General features: G+C 35.3%; 1 protein-coding gene across 4 annotated transcripts; it reads left to right on the top strand.

The window, feature by feature from the left end:
- Positions 1-85: 85 nt before the first annotated feature.
- On the top strand, positions 86-18,422 carry LOC138319529 (COP9 signalosome complex subunit 7b-like). Of its 4 annotated transcripts, XR_011208027.1 has the most exons (10): positions 86-225; positions 5,964-6,160; positions 9,372-9,447; positions 9,561-9,655; positions 11,243-11,302; positions 12,284-12,426; positions 13,410-13,515; positions 16,501-16,622; positions 17,575-17,702; positions 18,124-18,422. XR_011208027.1 is itself a non-coding variant. In XM_069262682.1 (9 exons), exons 2-9 carry the CDS (start codon positions 5,999-6,001, stop codon positions 18,158-18,160), a joined length of 801 nt encoding a protein of 266 aa, XP_069118783.1. In that variant the 5' UTR covers positions 86-225; positions 5,964-5,998; the 3' UTR covers positions 18,161-18,422. The 4 variants fall into 4 exon arrangements, 3 of the variants coding, with proteins under 3 accessions (XP_069118783.1, XP_069118798.1, XP_069118791.1); XM_069262682.1 differs by lacking the exon at positions 17,575-17,702; XM_069262697.1 differs by lacking the exon at positions 17,575-17,702 and having other exon boundaries at positions 93-225; positions 5,968-6,160.
- The last annotated feature ends 1,495 nt before the right edge of the window (positions 18,423-19,917 follow it).

Genomic DNA, 19,917 nt, shown 5'->3' with positions numbered 1-19,917 from the left:
TCTGTTAGAGCCTGGGCTTGAAGCCCTAAGGCTCGAGTGAATATGTTTACTCCAATGGCTACAACCTTTCTCGATCGTCTGACGAAAGAACTGCGTAGATTGCATCCAAGAACGTACCACTTCACTTGGGGAAAATCCCGAGGTATTCCGAGAGTTCCGAGAGGCGGAAGTTATACCGGAAGTCAAGTTTTAAGAAGTATTCCGAATGACGACAGGGAACCCAATGTAAGTCATTTCTATATTATTTGATTCTTCTTAAAGTGTTCTTTAGATTGATATAATACATACTTCAACACCAAATACTTAATTTTCTACCGGCATGTTACGAAACGTTCATAGTCGAGTGTTTGCAATTGATGACGTTTCGGCATTAGGACAAGTTTCATTTTCAAATCGGGATTTCACTTCTTCTTGTTCTTCTTATTGTAATCCAATAATATTAGATCTCGATATTGAGAAACTTCTGATGGGCAATACCGTTAGACACGACGTAATGATCAAAAGTGTTATCCATCATAGCGATGATTATGTTGTGTGGATTGGCAGGAGTGTGATTGTGAAAAAAAGTGAAGTTATAATATACAGTGATTGTGAAGGTGCATTTAAAAAAAATTTTTTTTAGGTTTTAGTTATAAGATAAACATATGATAGAGTTTAGGAAGTGGGGCAGGTCCGGTAGCACCGCTTAATCTGGCTATATAGTTATATTTGACTGTATCTTACTACACTATTTTAAAAACTCACCAGAAATTATCTTGGGCAAAAAAAAATTATATTCATGTTTCAGGTTACATGATTGAAAAAATAGGGTAGGCCTAGGAGTGTCACCATTAATCGAAAATACGGTTAACCGAGGTATTCAACCGTACGGTTTGGTTCGGTACGATGATTCTTAGTTTTGGTTCAGTTCATTAAAAAATTAACTGTCCTATAATACATGTAATTTAAGTATATAAACTGTATAATTGCTGATTATTTCATTGAAAATACAGCAAAATTGTTTGTCAGAATCCCGAGAAATACACTTGTTGTCCGACATTTGTGTGTAACACGTGTGCAAGTTTAGTCATTCAGAAGATCGTTTTTTGCCGACTTGCTGTCTGTGGACATTTTTTTGGGCATACATAATATCTAAATGGTATATTTCAATTATTGTTTGATATTTTATAATTGTTGATGGTTTTATTATATTTTTTTTATAACAATCCTGCAGAATATTGGCAGCTAGATCAATTAAGCTGCCATTGTGTTGCCGATTGTAAACAATCCTGTTTCCGTTGGCCAATATTCTGTGAATTAAACCATTTTACGATTGAACATGCACCTGGTACGTAATAATGTTTATCTTTATTATAATTCCAATGCATAATACTTTTTTAACACTTTTTCTGAGATAATATTGATGTATTAATTTGCGGTAAAACTTACGATTTTCACATGTCAATCATGACATAATAATGCCACATGTCGATAGTACTGGAAAAGTTTTAGTGACAAATTATGTATCACAATTGATATGAGGACATATATCTCAACGGACTGATCAATGCGTCAATAGTACTGAAAGAGTTAAAAAGATAAGTAAATGTTCAACTATGTTTGTTTAAAGATGTTCCACTGCTGACAGATTATAAATGATATCAATATTTGAACAAAAATTGGTATTTAATAGTGTTACTTGTCTAATTAACACACAAAATGATGCATGCACTATCAGTACTTCATACATAGGATATAGTATCAGGACGTAATTAATTAATTTTAATGTTTTTAATTTGAAGTAAAATTTTGATAGAGAAAAAAAACATTTGTTGGAGAAAAAAAACATTTGTTGGACTCATACACCATCTTTAAATCTCAAGCAAAACTTGTTTTTGATAGTAAATAGGCTTAAATAGTGTTCAAGAAAGATTTGTCTGAACCGAACCGAAAAAAACGAAAACCGATTAAAAAAATTGAAACCGAAGTGAAAAAACATGAACCATGACATCCCTATAGGTAGATCATTCAGGATTTATTTATTTTATTTTTATAGGAGGGGTGGGGGAGGGGTTGAGTGGCTTTATCACTACATTACAAAGTAATTTAATTATACATATATAATTTGTCTTTCAGGCTTTAGGCTGGCTAGAAGTCTTTCATTTCTCATTACCATATTTGTAATTGAACTTCATCTGGATAAACTTATAAGCATGCGTAGAAATCTAAGTGAAAAACTTCACACAAACCACTTTTGTTTTGAAAATGTGTGATAAAATAGCTAGGGTCGGAAGTAAAAACTAGGGTAGGTAGGAGTACCTGAAACATACATAATATTTTTTGGGGGGCCTTATATGACAGAAATTTTAATTTAATTTTCTATATATGTTCGCTGATTTTAGTTGTGACCTATGTTTTGGGGGGCCTTATATGACAGAAATTTTAATTTAATTTTCGATATGTTCGCTGATTTTAGTTGTGACCAAGTAAAGTCACTTTTGTTTACATTTGTTCACTATACGTGTAGTCAGATTTAGCTATATAGTCAAATCTAGCTATATAGCCAGATTTAGCTTTGCTATCGGACCTGTTGGGTAAATGTCTTCAAGTTCTATATTTAGGATATGTGACTTGAAGACCTCTAGTGTAGTGCTTTGTACTGTAGCCATCGGGAGGATGTTCCATTGTTTAATTGTGTGTGGAAAAAATGAATGTTTGAATATGTCCTTGGTGGCAGCTATTCATGTGTCTATATGTGTCACAGCTGTGAATGGGTGTAATTGTCTGGTCCTGTATTCTGTCAGATGAAGAATTTGACTTTAGTCTATTGCCACATGATGGTGTACGATTTTATAAAATAATATTAAACGTGTTCTTGTTTTGCATGTTTGCAGTGAGGTCTAGTTGAGGTTTTCCATCATGTCTTGTATAGAACTTGTAATGTATGTATACTGGTATCTGCTTGTTGTGTTGCGTGCTGCTGTGCATTGTGTTTTTTTTCAGTTTGCATAATTTGATTTGTCTTGTGAGGGTCCCATACGGAGGAGCAGTACTCCAGTTTTGGTCTGACTATATATATATATGGATTTGTAAGCATGCATGTTCTTTTATATGTTGTGAGTTTATCTGGAGATTTGGTTTTAAGAATCCTAAGTGTCTTGTTAGCATTTGCAGTTATGTTGTTGATGTGTGTGTCCCATCGTAAGTTATTTTGTATTGTGATGCCTAGATATTTGCAAGATGTTACTTGTTAGGGCTTTTCACCATTTAGGTGAAAAGACCTATTGTTTTTGTTCTGTTTTTTATTATTATTATTATTATTCTTCTACACTTATTTTGTGTCCAAAAGATCTTCAAAATGGTAAGAGGTATGCCAATGGCTTTATTGTTATATTGTATGGCATGAGTTGAAGAGGTGACCGCAACATTTTTAAGTAGGTCAAAAATCCAAGATGGCCGCCATGACGTCATACCTAAAAAGTTTAAAACAGCCATAACTCAAAAACCCTTTAAGATACAGCAAATATTTTTGATGTTTTATGTAGATCATATAATAGACTAACTTTTATTCAATTACAGCAATTAGGTCAAAGGTCAAATAAAAAAGCTCGCTATGGGGTCAAAGTTCACGAATTTTTATTTTTTTGATTTTGCAAAATTTCTTTTTACACATCGATGCAGAATGTCATTCTGATGAATTTGGTATCTTTTATTTTTCGGTAGCACTTCCGGTTAAGGCTGTATGCCATTTTGAACATTCCTTTGATCTTTGCGAAATTCCCGCCAAAATGTTTAACATTATATATTGTCGAACTGAATGACTAATATAGTCTACAATTGCTATAGAAAAGACCCCTCTAATGTTCTCTAACGTTTGATATGATTTTCATCTTCATCAAAAAAACAAAATGGCCGCTATGACGTCATATCTTAAAATTTAAAAATGCTTATAACTCACTAACAGTTCTTTTCACAGAGTTCATCCAATAATATTTTTTGCAGATAATCTTAAGCGTAAACTTTTTCTCTCTACATGTTATTACAAAAAATGGCAACTTCCGGTTTTCGGTAAGGGTCAAATGTTAAAGGTCCTGTTTTAAACAATAAACTTGAAAACTTTTCTACTGAACTTCTGTAAGGTCTAGGATCATCATATTTCATATATAAGATGTCCAGGGGATGGGCTATAAAGTCATCTGATGATGGTGGGCTAAAAATGTCAACTTCCGGTTTGAAGTACGGGTCAAATTTCAAGCCGTAGTCTCCATTTTATTTCATATTTCTTCTTGAGACAGAGGTTAATCTGCGCAAAGAAAGATAACTCCCCCTAAAAAACCTATGTAACAGTATATTTCTTTATAAGTGATTAACCTTGTTCATATGTTGGTGAGCAAGTCGTGAAGTTAATCACTAATCAAAGTGGGAATTTGGAAATATGAATTGGATTAAGATGAGAGTTCTCTTCGGCTGATCAAACTTCATGCAGATCTTCACTAAAACACTTTTATTCAGGGCTGAAAGTCAAGGTCATTTATTGGTTACAACTTCAAAACCCATGAACTGAATATAGTGAAAAGCCCGCCAAATTCTAGTTGTAATTTGTGGTCATCGAGTTTGTATAATGTATAATCATAGGTATTTAGATTAGTCTATAGTGGATCTTTGACTTATCAGCGTGCTAACAACCTATGGTATAATTAATGGTCTTTGTGCGTTTGTTTGAGATGCTGAGGAACGTTATATGTATACACTTGTCCTTGTGGAAGGACATTAATCATCCACCAACCTACCTACTGCGTCTGGATCTTGTAATTTAAGTGCATCTTGTGTGTTGTGTATGGTTTTGTATATTATATATGCTGTCATCTGCAATGAGTCTGAGGGTTGCTGTGTTTGATGTATTCTGGGAAGTCGTTTATGTACATAAGGAAAAGTATTGGGCCCAAACAGATTCCTTTGGGTACTCCTGATGTTACTAGTATTTTTTCTGACTGTTTCCCTTCAAGTACAGCTGTTTGGGTGCAGTGTGATAAGAAGTCTGTAATCCATGTAAGTGTTTGTCCCTTGATACTGTAATATTTGAGTTTGTATTGTAGGCGTTGGTGTGGGACTTTGTCAAATGCTTTGGCAAAGTCCATGATGATGATGTCTGTTTGTTTGTTGTTGTTATTGAATACAATGTCCAGAAGTTGACGTTTTGTTAGCTAGTAGTTAGTTATGCGATTATATTATGATCATATTTACAGTTCAATTACACTCTTAAATCTCATTTTTGATATGTCGCGTAAGGGTCTGCTATATGTATTTAAATGCATTGGTGTATGGTCACTTCGGCATCGTTTTATGTAATGAATATCGGAAAACTTTGGACCAAATTTCGAACCCAGGACCCGAATCTGTTCTAACTGAGCTACCTGCATAGTCACAAATTATCAACCTAGCCAGTTCAATTCGCTACAGTCTACCCTCATTTATCCAAGTCTTTGGAAGACAAATGTAAACTTACAATTAAATTTTTATATTTGATCCTCAGCTGGGCGCCAAAGTCAAAATCTTGTATTTAAGTCTTTTTCTATTCAAATGATGACAAGCTTAAGATTGTCAGGTGACCGTTAAGACCATTTGGCTATTTGTTTAACTGGATATTTATTTGTGTGCAAGCTAGGATACACCAGCTGACAACAGGTACCTATTTAAATTGGTTAGAAACTATTTAGTATGTGTATTACATGCATGATCATTCAAAAGGTCTTTCATTCACTTAGCCAGTGATCATGGATTCATAAATGATGATACAACTTTCTGTCTATACATCAATACATGTAAAGAAAAGAATTATTAAGTACCTAAAAGGACATAAATATGGAATGTAAAGTTATAATTTCTATTACATTATGCCAAGATCAACACTACCAGCATGAATGCAGAACAGGACAATTTCATCTCTTATTATTGAATTTCTTTTTTCATTCTTTTTATTTCAGATAGATAGAAATTTCATAAACAACAGGAAATCACCATGGCAACAGAGAAAAGCAGTAGTTCCAACCCACTTGAACAGTTTGTTCTTTTGGCTAAGACAATGAAAGGTGCTGCTGCAGTGGGAGTTATCAAGCAGGCTCTGGAAGCCCCGGGCGTGTACGTGTTTGGTGAACTGTTGGACATGCCAAACATTCAGGAGGTAATGTACATGTATAATGTCAACTTCGATAGCCAATGGTATTCAGTACCATGCTCTTCCTGTAACCCTCGGAAGAGTATATAACCCTTGGCTAGAGAAGTTGGTATAATAATGTCTAGATAATAATCATGAATAAAAGTACATTGTAGTAGCAAATTAGTTTAAATGTGCTATTCTAATCAAATGATTCTCCATTTTAAGGAAGGATAGCAGTAACTGTTCCATTTACAATATAGGGCATATGCTGTATGTTCCATAAATGGGATACGCCCTCCTCAGATAAAATTTGGTCCAGTTATTATCCCCCGCCCAATGAAGTTGGCAGGGGATATACAAATGGGTTCTAGCTGTCCGTACGAATTTTTTCCAGAGCATAATTCTAAAACCAGTAGAGATATTTCCACGAAACTTCATACACACATTGGTCTTATGGTCTAGTAGTGCCTTTTGCTATTTTAAGGTTTTCATTTTTTGCATTTTTTCTGTAACGATGGAAACATTGCTGAAAATATCATATTTTTGTACCAGGTTCGTTTCCGGAGCATAACTCTAAAACCAGAAGAGTTATTTCCACGAAACTTCATACACACATTGGTCTTATGGTCTAGTAGTGCCTTTTGCTATTTTTAGGTTTTCATTTTTTGCATTTTTTCCGTAACCATGGAAACATTGCTGAAAATATCATATTTTTGTACCAGGTTCGTTTCCGGAGCATAACTCTAAAACCAGAAGAGTTTTTTCCACGAAACTTCATAGACACATTGATCTTATGGTCCAGTAGTGCCTTTTGCTATTTTAAGGTTTTCACTTTTTATACTTTTTTCTGTAACAATGGAAACATTGCTGAAAATGGCAGATTTTTGTGTAAGAATCGTTTCCGGAGCACAACTCTAAAACCAGCAGAGATATTTCCATGAAACTTCATAGACACATTGTTTTTATGGTCTAGTAGTGCCTTTTTGCTATTTTTAGGTTTTCATTTTTTGCACTTTTTCCGTAAGCATGGAAACATTGCTGAAAATATCATATTTTTGTACCAGGTTCGTTTCCGCAGCATAACTGGAAAACTGGTTGAGATATATGCACGGAACTCCATAGGCACATTAGTCTTATGGTCTAGTAGTGCCTTTTGCTATTTTAAGGTTTTTACTTTTTGTACTTTTTTCTTTAACCATGGAAACATTGCTGAAAATGGCAGATTTTTGTGTAAGAATCGTTTCCGGAGCACAACTCTAAAACCAGCAGAGATATTTCCATGAAACTTCATAGACATATTGTTCTTATGGACTAGTAGTGCCTTTTTCTATTTTTAGGTTTTCACTTTTTGTGCTTTTTTCTGTAACCATAGAAACATTGCTGAAAATATCATATTTTTGTAGCAGGTTCATTTCCGGAGCACAACTCTAAAACCAGCAGAGATATTTCCACGAAACTTCATAGACACTTTCTGTTTATGGTCTAGTAGTGTCTTTTGCTATTTTTAGGTTTTCATTTTTTGCACTTTTTCCGTTACCATGGAAACATTGCTGAAAATATCATGGTAAATGGTAAATTTTACTTTGCAAAACTCCACCCATCTTTGTGTATATAGTCTAATATAAATGTCAAGGCTGTATACCCGATTCAACAATTGCTCCCGCTCTACTTGAATTATACTCCATCTTTCTTTAGTTCAACTTCCTTTTTCCTGTTTTTTTTCATACACATAAGTCTCCACAATCAAACTTACTTCAGCTTTGACATCTCCATTGGCGGGGGATCTGAATGACTATGTCCTTGTTATTTTATTGGAATGGAGATCCAGAAAAACTCCCCTACCTGGTAATCAATATGATTTGATAAAGCAGCATAAATTATTTTCGGGACTTTCTTGTATTTCCTGATTCTCATAATACAATCTAAGGCACTACAGATTACATAACTCTAACACATATCTATATCATCATAGTAAATATTTTTCGTGTGATTGTTTAATTATCATGGAAAGCTGAACAAATTTTGATCTATTGATTTAAGTGTTTAAAATTGCTACATACTTTATAATTTTTTTTCTGTGATGATAAGTATAATATAATACATGTATTAACAGTTAATTAATGTTACAAAGTTTTATATCTGCATTGATGAATATTCATTTATTTAAGGATGTACTCTTCCGAGAAGTCAAGATTTTCTTGTATCAATTTTTTTTCTCATATAGATATTTGGAAATAGGAGTTCATACAATAAAAGAAAATGGAAGGAAAAACATATGTTCGTGTGCTCGTTTTTGAGCTATTGTCACTCAAAGATATCTAGTTGACAAAATATTAGATTTTATGGAAATTTTGCCATTTTGACCATATATATACACAAAAGATTAAATCCATAATTTCCTAATGAGGTGTTTAATATGTATGGATGTTTGTAGAATTAACTTCCTAGTGGTCTTCTTCAAAAATATACCAGTTTTGATAAATAAGACTGATATTTTTTCTCAGAATAACAACATATGCTACCCCTTCCCCTTAATTTTGAGCTACAAAATGCAACATTTTCAGCCATTTTTGCCAAATTTAACCCTTTATAGGAAAGTTCTGGTATTACACTTTTGTTAATATTTTGCATATCAACTAATGGTTGTTCTTTCTAAATCAGTAGATAAATAGGGGGTCCATGTGCTTTTTGCCCCATTTGAATATTTGTTATTTTTCAATACATTATTATGTATTTTAGAGTGAAAAATAAAAGTGCTCAAATTACCATTAAATGTAAAAATAAAGAGACAGTGTATCGTTTCACACATTAATGCTCAATATTTTAATAATTACTACGAACCTAGTAAAGATTTACAGCAAAGAAAAGCTTGATACAGCTAAAAATGCTGGTGCAGTGAAGATTTAAGTAAAAACAATTTCAGTAAAAAATGGTAAAACTGTGACTCTACTCAAGCTGAAAAAAAGACACAATTTCAAAATGGCTGCCAAATGGGCCATTTCTTAAAATCCCCGAATAAAAAATCTACTAAAAATAGAAATGTAATTTTTTGACAAAATTTGCAACTGGCAACTTGCCACAGATATTGATAGATTGTATTTGAAAATCTCATAACTTCTTTGATCTTTGTTGAAACGAGACTTCAACAGGACTGAAACCTCAGAAGAATACATCCTTACATTGTAATTGAAATTATATTTACATTGTACAATAGAAATTTTATTTACAATTTTAGCTATCTGGCGGTGCCCATGCTCCATACTTCAACTTGCTTAATATATTTGCCTATGGAACTTATAAAGACTACAAAGGTAAGATGACTGGTGTTCAAGATATTTCTATTTAATACATGTTATGTGAATAAGAGAAATATGAAATTTGACAAATACAACTGAAAAATAATGCTTAATGAATTTTGTTACAGAAAGTGCTACCTCTCTGCCTGACCTGACTCCAGCCCAGCTAACGAAACTCAGACATCTAACAATTGTTTCATTGGCCGCAAAGTCTAATTCAAAGGTGAAATTTATTTACATATTATATTGTTAGTTTGTCAAATGACATTTAAAGGTATATTCAATTTGTAATACCAATCAGCCGCTTTATAGTTTCCTATTTACTATAGAGTTTCAATGAAATTTTTATTTTTATGTGAGATAATGCATACAAAATCCAACTTGTTTCAGTAAGTTTCAGATTTAATCCACCATTTAGATCGAGTGGTCATTTTTGTACATCATTAATTCATTACAAATAACTTTTTTTCATACAAACTGTCATCTATTCTTCAATTCTCTTGCACCAACATACTTTTTAGCTCACCTGGTCCGAAGGACCAAGGTGAGCTTATGCCATACCGTAGCATCCAGGGGCTGGACGTACGTCAACAATCGACTTCTTCTCCATAACCGCTGGTCGGAACTTAACAAAATTTGACTGGTAGCATTCTTATGGGTTACTGACTGAAAATTGTACAAATGGTCGGGCTGACCCCCTGAGGCCTGAGGGATGGGGTCAAAAGTGGTCAATTTGGCTATTTCATATAAACAACTTCTTCTCTGAAACCAAGCATGGGAAAGCACTCATAATGCAATGGTAGCATCCTTATAGGTTGGGGATTCAAAATTGTACAAATGATGGGGCTGACCCCCCATGGGCCAGAAGGGCTAGGTCAAAAGGGGTCAATTTGGCTTTTTCCATATAAACGACTTCTTCTCTGAAACTAAGCATAGGATAGGACTCATAATGCAATGGTAGCATCCTTATAGGGTGGTGATTCAAAAAAGTACAAATGATGTAAAAAGGGCTGAACCCCCCCCCCCCCCCCCCCACCCCCCCCCCCCCCCCCCACCCCCACCCCCCCCCCCCCCCCCCCCCCCCCCCCCCCCCCCCCCCCCCCCCCCCCCCCCCCCCCCCCCCCCCCCAAACCTGAAAAGCCGGACCAAAAGGGTCAATTAGGCTACTATTTTTTCATATAAATTATTTCCTTTCTGAAACTATGTATTGGATAGCACTCATATTCGTATGGTATCTATAGCGTATACATTATATGGTTGGGATTGAAATTAAACAAATTGTGGGGTCAATTTTACTAACTATTTTAATTGGAAGAGTCTTTGTGATGATTACTAAAAAAACAAAAAAAATACAGGCCCTCTGGGTGATACAGCCTCTTGTTTGTTGTGCCTGTGTCTGTCTCTCCTAATCATTTCTATGAGTCAGAGTTACTTCCCTTCATTTCACGCCATCAGTATTTGACGGAATGAAACAAAGAGAGAGTTTCTTTCCAAGAAAGCATTGAATTGACAGTATACATGTACACATGTACTCCAATTTCACAGTACCATTTCACCTACAGCTACTTTATGTCTTATCAAGTTTGAGCCTGAAAATAACAGACTTATCTGGATCAGTCATTTAAATAATCATTGTTCCTCTTGTTGAGATATTTGATAGATTTAAAAAAAAAATGATACTGATAGTCCCATTGAAGAAAATACATCTTAATCAATTGTTTGAATAATTACTGTCCGAAATCTCCCTTTGGTTATGGTATTCAATTTTATTTCTGGTGTTGATTATGATATTTTTATTGTTTGTTACTAGTGTATACCATACGCAGAGCTTTTAAAGGAGTTGGATATTCCACATCTGAGAGCATTGGAGGTAGGTACTCACATAAAAGAAGGGAGATAACTAGCTTAAACTTCTTAACCTACGAACAGACATCATATAACTTTTTCGAAATTGACAAGAAAAATGAAAATGAACCATGGAAAAAGTCTTAGTAGATAAACTTATACAGCTAATCTTTGAACTGTATTTAGGATAAATGAACGGCTCATGATTTCTTTGTGAAACTAATCAAAATTATTTTTAGAACCCAGTTATTTAGTATGAAGCAGGTTCAACTTGTAGCATCCACCAAAATTGAGTAATTATTGCCATAGGCGTGAATGAAAAAAGAAATCAGAAATAGTCTTTTTTGATAAGAAGATACCTGTCCAGACAGCGATGTTTTAACTCTGTACATTGGATATTTTTTGTGTAACATATGAGTTTTGTACTGATTTATTTGATTGTTTATTTCAAGTGCAAATGAAGATAAGAAAAATGCATATAACAAATGCAGAATAATTTAACACGTACATAAATTTCACTAGCAGAAACATATAAACTCTGACATTCAAAAAGTAATGGCCAAGATCTTGCTAGCCAGCTATGCTAGAAACCGGTGCCAAGGGCAGATAAGTCAAACCTCCTTAGGAGCAGGTAGTTAAAGTTGCGTTCGACCAAAATACAATTTAATTCATTAATTTTGTTACTAGAGGGTAATTATCTCCTTTTAGAATAAATATTAGACGTATAAGTCAGAATCAACACCCTATGTCTTTATCAAAATATACCTGTTATTTTCCCATCATATTGGCATCTCTTTTTATATCCGACAATTTTCTTTAAATTCAAAAATAGTATGGTTTAAATCCATTACCAGTATGTGAGGAACTGACCCATTCTGTCTTTTCCACCAATTCCAAATAACATTGTTTTATCAGATATAAACTAATTATTTGCAGGAACTTTGTAAAGAAAATATCTTAATATTAGATACTTAATACAAACTTATTTTCTTTCCACTTTAATCAGGATTTAATCATAGAAGTTATTTATGCCGACATAATCCGTGGAAAACTGGACCAGAAAAACCAACATTTAGAAGTAGACTATGCTCTAGGAAGGGACATTCGACAGGAGGCTGTGCCGGAGATTATCAGTGTCCTACAGGACTGGTAAGGGCAGACCAAACAAAATATTTTATTATTTCTATGAACAGGATGAAATGTAAATCAACACAAAAGAATTGGAGATGTATAAGGATCTTAAAAATTAAACTAACAAAAATTAATAAGATCAATTCTGATCATCACCACTCATGGTCATATATAATGATTGAATAGAACATGGTAGAAATATTTTTATACAGAGTTGACATAAAGGTAACAAATTTCCAGATTAGGGTTTAAAGTCTTGGGTCTTTTTTTTATTTGGAACAACTGGTTCGACCATTTGTTTAAGTTATTGTTTCAAGTAAAAATCCTGATTGACCTGCAGTTTTTGATACAGCCGGTGAGGTTTTGTCAAGGCTCGTCTAAAACAATACAAAATCACCAGGCTGTCTTTATATTAATTCATGATCGGAGAACAACTAGGTCAGCCACTTAAACCTAGTTTGTAGCCCACCATCATCAGTTAGCAGGTTAATCATTCACTTTTAATCCATAGTCCTTGATATGTCCTTGTATTATTTTCGCAAAGTCTGATTTCAAACTGTGTGATAACGTCAGTGCTGTGTATACGTACCTATTGTCTGATTATTCACATATCAAAGATTGCACTTGCTGGTGTCGGCACTGCCCTGTAGATATAATTGTGGTGTTTAAAAGAAAGCATGATGAGCAAATATTTCCAAGCCACAAATAATTCCACTTTTACAGACATAGGTATGTATTGCATTTTTTAAGCTGCCAGGAAAAAACCCATGGCTCACAGATATGTATTGCATTTTTTAAGCAGTCAGAAAAAACCCATGGCTAACAGACTGTCATCTTTGATTTTGTCACTGGAGGTGTTTTAATTACTGCTATTTCACAGAAAGTACAAAAGGGAAATTTATCAAATTTAAAATTGTCAGAATTAAACAAAGGATCAACTGACCAACATTTTATAATGTAGTTATGAAAAATTAATATAAGAATTATTTTGATTTGTGAAGGTGTGATGGGTGTGAAGCAGTGCTATCTGGGATAGAAACACAGATTTCTAAAGCTAATACGAACAAGGAAAACAACATTGCTATAAAACAAAAGATTGACCAGGAGGTAAAGTATATAGCACTGTATTAAACGTCTCTATCTATTGACATACACTTTCTATAATTAACATTGTAATGGCTGTAAAACAAGAGATAAGGTACCGGTGTAGCAGCCAATTCTTTCCCCCCTGCTGAAAGTTTCCCCGGGAAAGAATCAGCTAGCTGAAAGTTTCCCCTGGGAAAGAATAGGCTAGCTGATTCTTCCCCCCCCCCCTAGTTATTTTTTTCCCCTGGGGAAAGAATTAGCTAGCTGATTCTTTCCCCCCTCTCGATTTCCCCCTTCTCAATTTACTTCTAGGTGGGAAACTATTGGCTAACTGATTCTTTCCCCCCTCTCGAATTATTTCAAGGGAGTGGGGGAGACAATTGGCTAGCTAATTATTCCCCCCCCCTCTTGATTAGTTTTAGGGGGAAATATTGGCTTGCTGATGATGCCCCATTTCCTGTCTCTTTATTTCTAGTTGGGAACTAATTGCTAGCTGATCCTTTCCCCAGTCTCAATTTATTTTTAGGGAGAAATATTGGCTAGCTGATTCTTTCCCCCCTCTCAATTTATTTTCAGGGAGAGAAACTATTGGCTAGCTGATTCTTTTCCCACTCTTGATTTATTTTTAGGGGTAAATATTGGCTAAATGATGATTTCCTCATTTCCTGTCTCTTTATTTCTAGGGAGTAACTATTGACTAGCTGATTGTTTCCCCTCTTCCCTCTATATTTATTTCTAGGGGGGTAACTATTGACTAGCTGATTGTTTCCCCTCTTCCCCCTATAATTGTTTCTATGGGGGAAACTATTGACTAGCTGATTGTTTCCCCTCTTCCCCCTATAATTGTTTCTATGGGGGTAACTATTGACTAGCTGATTGTTTCCCCTCTTCCCTCTATATTTGTTTCTAGGGGGGTAACTATTGACTAGCTGATTGTTTCCCCTCTTCCCTCTTTATTTGTTTCTAGGGGGGTAACTATTGACTAGCTGATTGTTTCCCCTCTTCCCTCTATATTTGTTTCTATGGGGGTAACTATTGACTAGCTGATTGTTTCCCCTCTTCCCTCTATAGTTGTTTCTTAGGGGGTAACTATTGACTAGCTGATTGTTTCCCCTCTTCCCTCTATATTTGTTTCTATGGGGGTAACTATTGACTAGCTGATTGTTTCCCCTCTTCCCTCTATATTTGTTTCTATGGGGGTAATTATTGACTAGCTGATTGTTTCCCCTCTTCCCTTTATATTTATTTCTAGGGTAGGGAACTATTAGCTAGCTGATTCTTTCCCTCCTATCCTGTCTTTTTATTTCGATGAAGGGGAAACTATTTGCTAGCTGATTCTTTCCCTCCTTCCCTATCTTTTTATTTCGATGAGGGGGGAAACTATTGACTAGCTGATTCTTTCCCCCCTTCCCTGTCTATTTATTTCTATATGGGGGAAACTATTGGCTAGCTGATTCTTTTCCCCCTTCCCTGTATATTTATAAGGGGGGAAACTATTAACTTTCTTATTCTTTCCCTCTTCCCTGTATATTTATTTCTATAAGGGGGAAACTATTGACTAGCTGATTCTGTTCCCCCTTCCCTGTCTATTTATTTCTATAAGAAGGAAACTATTGGCTAGCTGATTCTTTCCCTTCTTCCCTGTCTATTTATTTCTATAAGAAGGAAACTATTAGCTAGCTGATTCCCCCCACCCTTCCCTGTCTATATATTTCTATATGGGGGAAACTATTGGCTAGCTGATTCGTTCCCCCTTCCCTCTATATTTATTTCTATAAGGGTATAAAAAAAAATCCCTGTTATCTACTCAGACCAGAGATAATACAAGGGCTTGTTAACAGCGACTGCCTGTATATAACGACCGGTTTTTAGACTACCTGTGCATTTTTACTATATATTGGTACTGTGCATAACGACCACCTGTCTTATGTGGCTAATGACCGGTCATTTTAGCCCCATCAAAGTTGTATAACGACCGGTCGCTGAGATCGACTTTTAGTACAGTGTATGTGTAGTAGCGTCCCTTTGACCTATTTCCGGTAATTAACTCTTAGTAAGCAAATATTGGCAGCCATTACTGAAGCCCAAGCTATGAATTGTTTATACAGGACAGTATGGTTCATAATCTAGCGGTTGTAACATTTGAGGTACAAATATGTTTGCTGACTTAAAGATGGAAGTTTTAACGACTGTTTATGCCTATCAAAGACTGAAATTATGTTTGGTCGCGAACGCCATGTGCATGAAAAGATCACTCGTAAAGTGTGATTTTGAAGCCCCAACCTGTCTATAAAGGCAACCTCTCTATAGTGACTGTTTTTCTGTCGCCCCTTCAGTGGTCGTTATTGACAGGTTTTACTGTACAGAGTTATCTGCACTTACGGGTAGGTATTGACTGTGACGTCATGTGTTTGTGAGCGTAAGTCATACGTTTCAGAGAAAATGACGTGAATTGCGCTCACAAAATAATGACGTAACAATCGATACCTACCCGCAAGGGAGCTAACTCTGTAATATGCAAAGACAGAATAGCAGGTGTGGTAAACCTTTGATAGTAATAGGCATAGTCATGTAGAATGTAAACCAGTTGTTAATTCTAATACACCATTATTCTTAGACTAGGCGCACATCTGACATTAAATTTGAGAAGTTCTCGTATTATGGAATAAAAACTACATGTACCAAGAAATTCCTGAGCTTGTTTTTTAGTTACAGTAGTATCAATTTGTGAAATTGACTATAATGATATGTTTCTCTTTTCTGAAGTAGATTCAGTCAAATTCTTTAAGCATTGTTTAGGCTTTTATGTAATTCATAATAAACAGTTCATCAATATAGGAATGTATTCTTGTGAAAAAAGCTAGCTTGATCTTTTCTTCTAAATTCATGATGTTATGCTGCAAATAAATGATTCAAGCAATGATCAATCTTATAAAAATTTTGTACTTTACCGTATACTGTCTCTTACAATTAATGAAATGTCTATGTGTGTTTTTTCGCTTCCAGGTGACAAATATCAAGAAAACTTTAAAAAATACACAACAACAAGACACAGATGAACAGATGGTGACAGACAGTAGAGATGTAGCTTCTGATAAACCAACAAAAAAGTCGAACAAGACAAAAGGGTACAATCTTTTATTGTTGAATAAATAACTGTTACATAAGTACAAAAAGGATAAAGCTTAGGACTCTGTTTACACAAATCCTCTACCAATTACTGTTATCGGCCTACTTTCCCTGACTATTCGGTGAACAAGATGGCCGCCAGGCAGCCATCTTGGATTTTGAAAGTTAAGGTTTGTTATCACTATTTCTCAGAAAGTACTGAATTTATCATTCTCAAAATTCATATATAGGTTCCCCTTTGGCCGTAGTTGTGGATATTGCAATTTTGGACTGATTGATCAACAAGATGGCCACCAAGCAGTCATCTTGGATTTTGATAGTTGGAGTTTGTTACTGCTATTTCTCAGAAAGTACTGAAGGGATCTGTCTCAAATTTCATTTAGAGGTTCCCCTTTTGCCTTCGTTTTGCATATTGCATTTTGGGACCGAATGGTGTCTTAGATTTTGATAATTGAAGTTTGTTCCCGCTATTTCCTAGAAAGTACTGAAGGGATCTGTCTCAAATTTCATGTGCAGGTTCCCCTACAGCTGTGTATATTGCATTTTGGGATGAAGACGATGTCAACAGGCCGCCATCTTGTATTTTGATAGTTGATATTTGTTACCGCTATTTCTCAGAGTACTAAAGCGATCAGTCTCAAATTGTATATGTAGTATGTTTGAAAAAGCAGAGAAAAGATCCCTCTTTCTATTGTCAGACATAAATCATTCTTTGGTGGGCTCCAAGATCCCTCAGGGATCTCTTGTTCAGTTACTATAATTACTATATTATAATAGCACTGTAAAATTGAGTTACAACCTAAATATTAAATGAATAATGTTTATGTGCATTAACGATCAATTTTTAGTACAATATTTGTAGCTCACCTGGCCCTGACCACACAGGGACAGGAGAGGCGGGGCCCAATAGGGGAAAGAGAGGTAAATCCTTTAAATCACTACTTTTCATAGAGTTCTGCATGGATTGTAACCAAATTTGGCCAGAAACATCCTTGGGAGAAAGGGAACAGGGTTTGTGTAAATTTTGGCTCTGACCTCTTGGGGGCCAGGAAGGGCGTCATCCATTAGGGGAAAGAGAGGTAAATCCTTTACATTGCTATTAGTCATAAAGTTCTGCATGGATTGTAACCAAATTTGGTCCAGAAACATCGTCTGGGGAAGGGGAACAGAATTTTTTATAAATTTTTACTCTATCCCCCAGGAACAGAATGAGTGGGACCCAATAGGGAAATTAGAGGTTAAATATTTCAATTCCTTCAGGAAAAAACCCAACGAACCTGTATTCAGAACATCACTTGGCATTACAAACCAGATGAGGTATACAGGCCCTCTTGGCCTCATGTTATTATAAGCAAACTATATGCTAACCTTAATCACTTTATGGAGCCAACCAATGTATTTCTGATAAGAGCAATTGCCCTTAATTATATTAAATATAGACCTCCAGTTAAAGTTCTAGATACAATAAATCATTTTTGTCCATCTTTTTTTCTTTTACAGATTACGAGGGAGTTCTGGTAACAAGTTATGGAAGTGACAAAGATGACATTTATTACTGTGACTGAATATATTTATGACTATATCTGAGCGTACATTTTATGATTAAATGATAAAGAACAGATTATGTGAATTATGCATAGTTTTACTGTTACTGATAGTAATTATTAACTTAAATGTACGACATGATAACTGATTTCAAGTTTAAAAAGACAAAGACAAATCCATATTTACAACTTAAGTAAGTTTTGTTTACAACCACCGTTGCATTTAAAACTGGAATAAATCGCTTGAAACTAGAATTGCTGATGTATTAAATTATCATTTCATCTAATAGTGTTTAATCATTCTAGCTTTGAGATGCAAAATGTTGATTGTTTTGTTTATGTGTCCATTTTTACCTATGGAGATGATTGGTTTTAAAAAAAACATATACCTTAATACACTGGATGACTTCAATGCTGGCCGATCTTCTCATCAGGTGGATCCTCCTTCCTCAGACATTTTGACGCTTTCTATGACGCCCTCCTGAGGTGCGCGGGCTGGGTTGATCAGGCCCAAACAGGAACCGGCTAGCTATTGCTTCAGCTTGATGTGATGACTACAGGTAGTTGCCATAGCAACTGTATCTTAGTCCTCACCTCGGGCGATGGGGTCTATAATTTCTATTGTTATATGAATGTGAGTTTTGCCGTTTTCTGATTGGTCTAGACCGCTGGGACAGGTTTTGACAAAATGCAATGTCAACCTGAGACTGTTACAAATCCGGTAACCTGGCTATAAATATACATTTTTGACCTATCAAAATAGAGCATTGCCGATCAATGGGCAATAGCCAAATCAAACATGGCTGACAACAGTGTGGTAGGATTAGGAAAGGTATTTTACACACGTTAAATGTAGCAGTATATTCGAAGATTATATATTATGAAAAAGCATATTAGAAGTACTAAAAGTACCTACATTGTACTGAGGATATGTGGATGAAGATTTTTTTGACTTTCTAGGTCATCTGACCCTAAGGGTCCCGACAAAGTGTTGTTATTTTTCGGGTCGATCCGAGATGCAAGATGGCCGCCACAGCCGCCATCTTGAAAACACATTTTGAACTTCTTCTCAAGTTCTACCGGTGCGATTTGACTGAAACTTGCATGAAATGATCCTGACATGGTCCCGACAAAGTGTTGTTATTTTTCGGGTCGATCCGAGATGCAAGATGGCCGCCACAGGCGCCATCTTGAAAACACATTTTGAATGTCTTCTCAAGTTCTACCGGTGCGATTTGGCTGAAACTTGCTTGAAATGATCCTGACATGGTCCCGACAAAGTGTTGTTATTTTTCGGGTCGATCCGAAATCCAAGATGGTCCCGACAAAGTATTCTTACATCTCTGGTTGATCACAAATCGAAGATGGCTACCATGACACTATATCTATTATCTAATTAATTTCCTGTATGTTAAGGCCCTTGGGCCGCTTGTTTGAAATAAAATTTGTTGAAAGAAATTGAAAATGATCCTGACATCGTCCTGACAAAGTGACACCATATATAATTAATTTTACTATTGCCAAGGTAGTCAGATGACCGTTAAGGCCCTTTGGGCCTCTTGTTGTAGGTTAATACGAGGAATTGTAGGCCGAGGGAAATATCACCTTTCTCAGGTTTAACAATTCCTCGTATTAGCCTACAAAAAGTCAATATTTGTATATTGTCACCTGGTGGCTAGCATTGTGTCTGGTGACTTATACACCTTTCTTCCTCTTTCTCCAGATATAACACTTTAAGATACATATGAAA

This window comes from Argopecten irradians, chromosome 1, assembly GCF_041381155.1.
Source record: "Argopecten irradians isolate NY chromosome 1, Ai_NY, whole genome shotgun sequence".
Lineage (NCBI taxonomy): Eukaryota > Metazoa > Mollusca > Bivalvia > Pectinida > Pectinidae > Argopecten > Argopecten irradians.
This window is presented reverse-complemented; position numbering and strand designations above follow the sequence as displayed.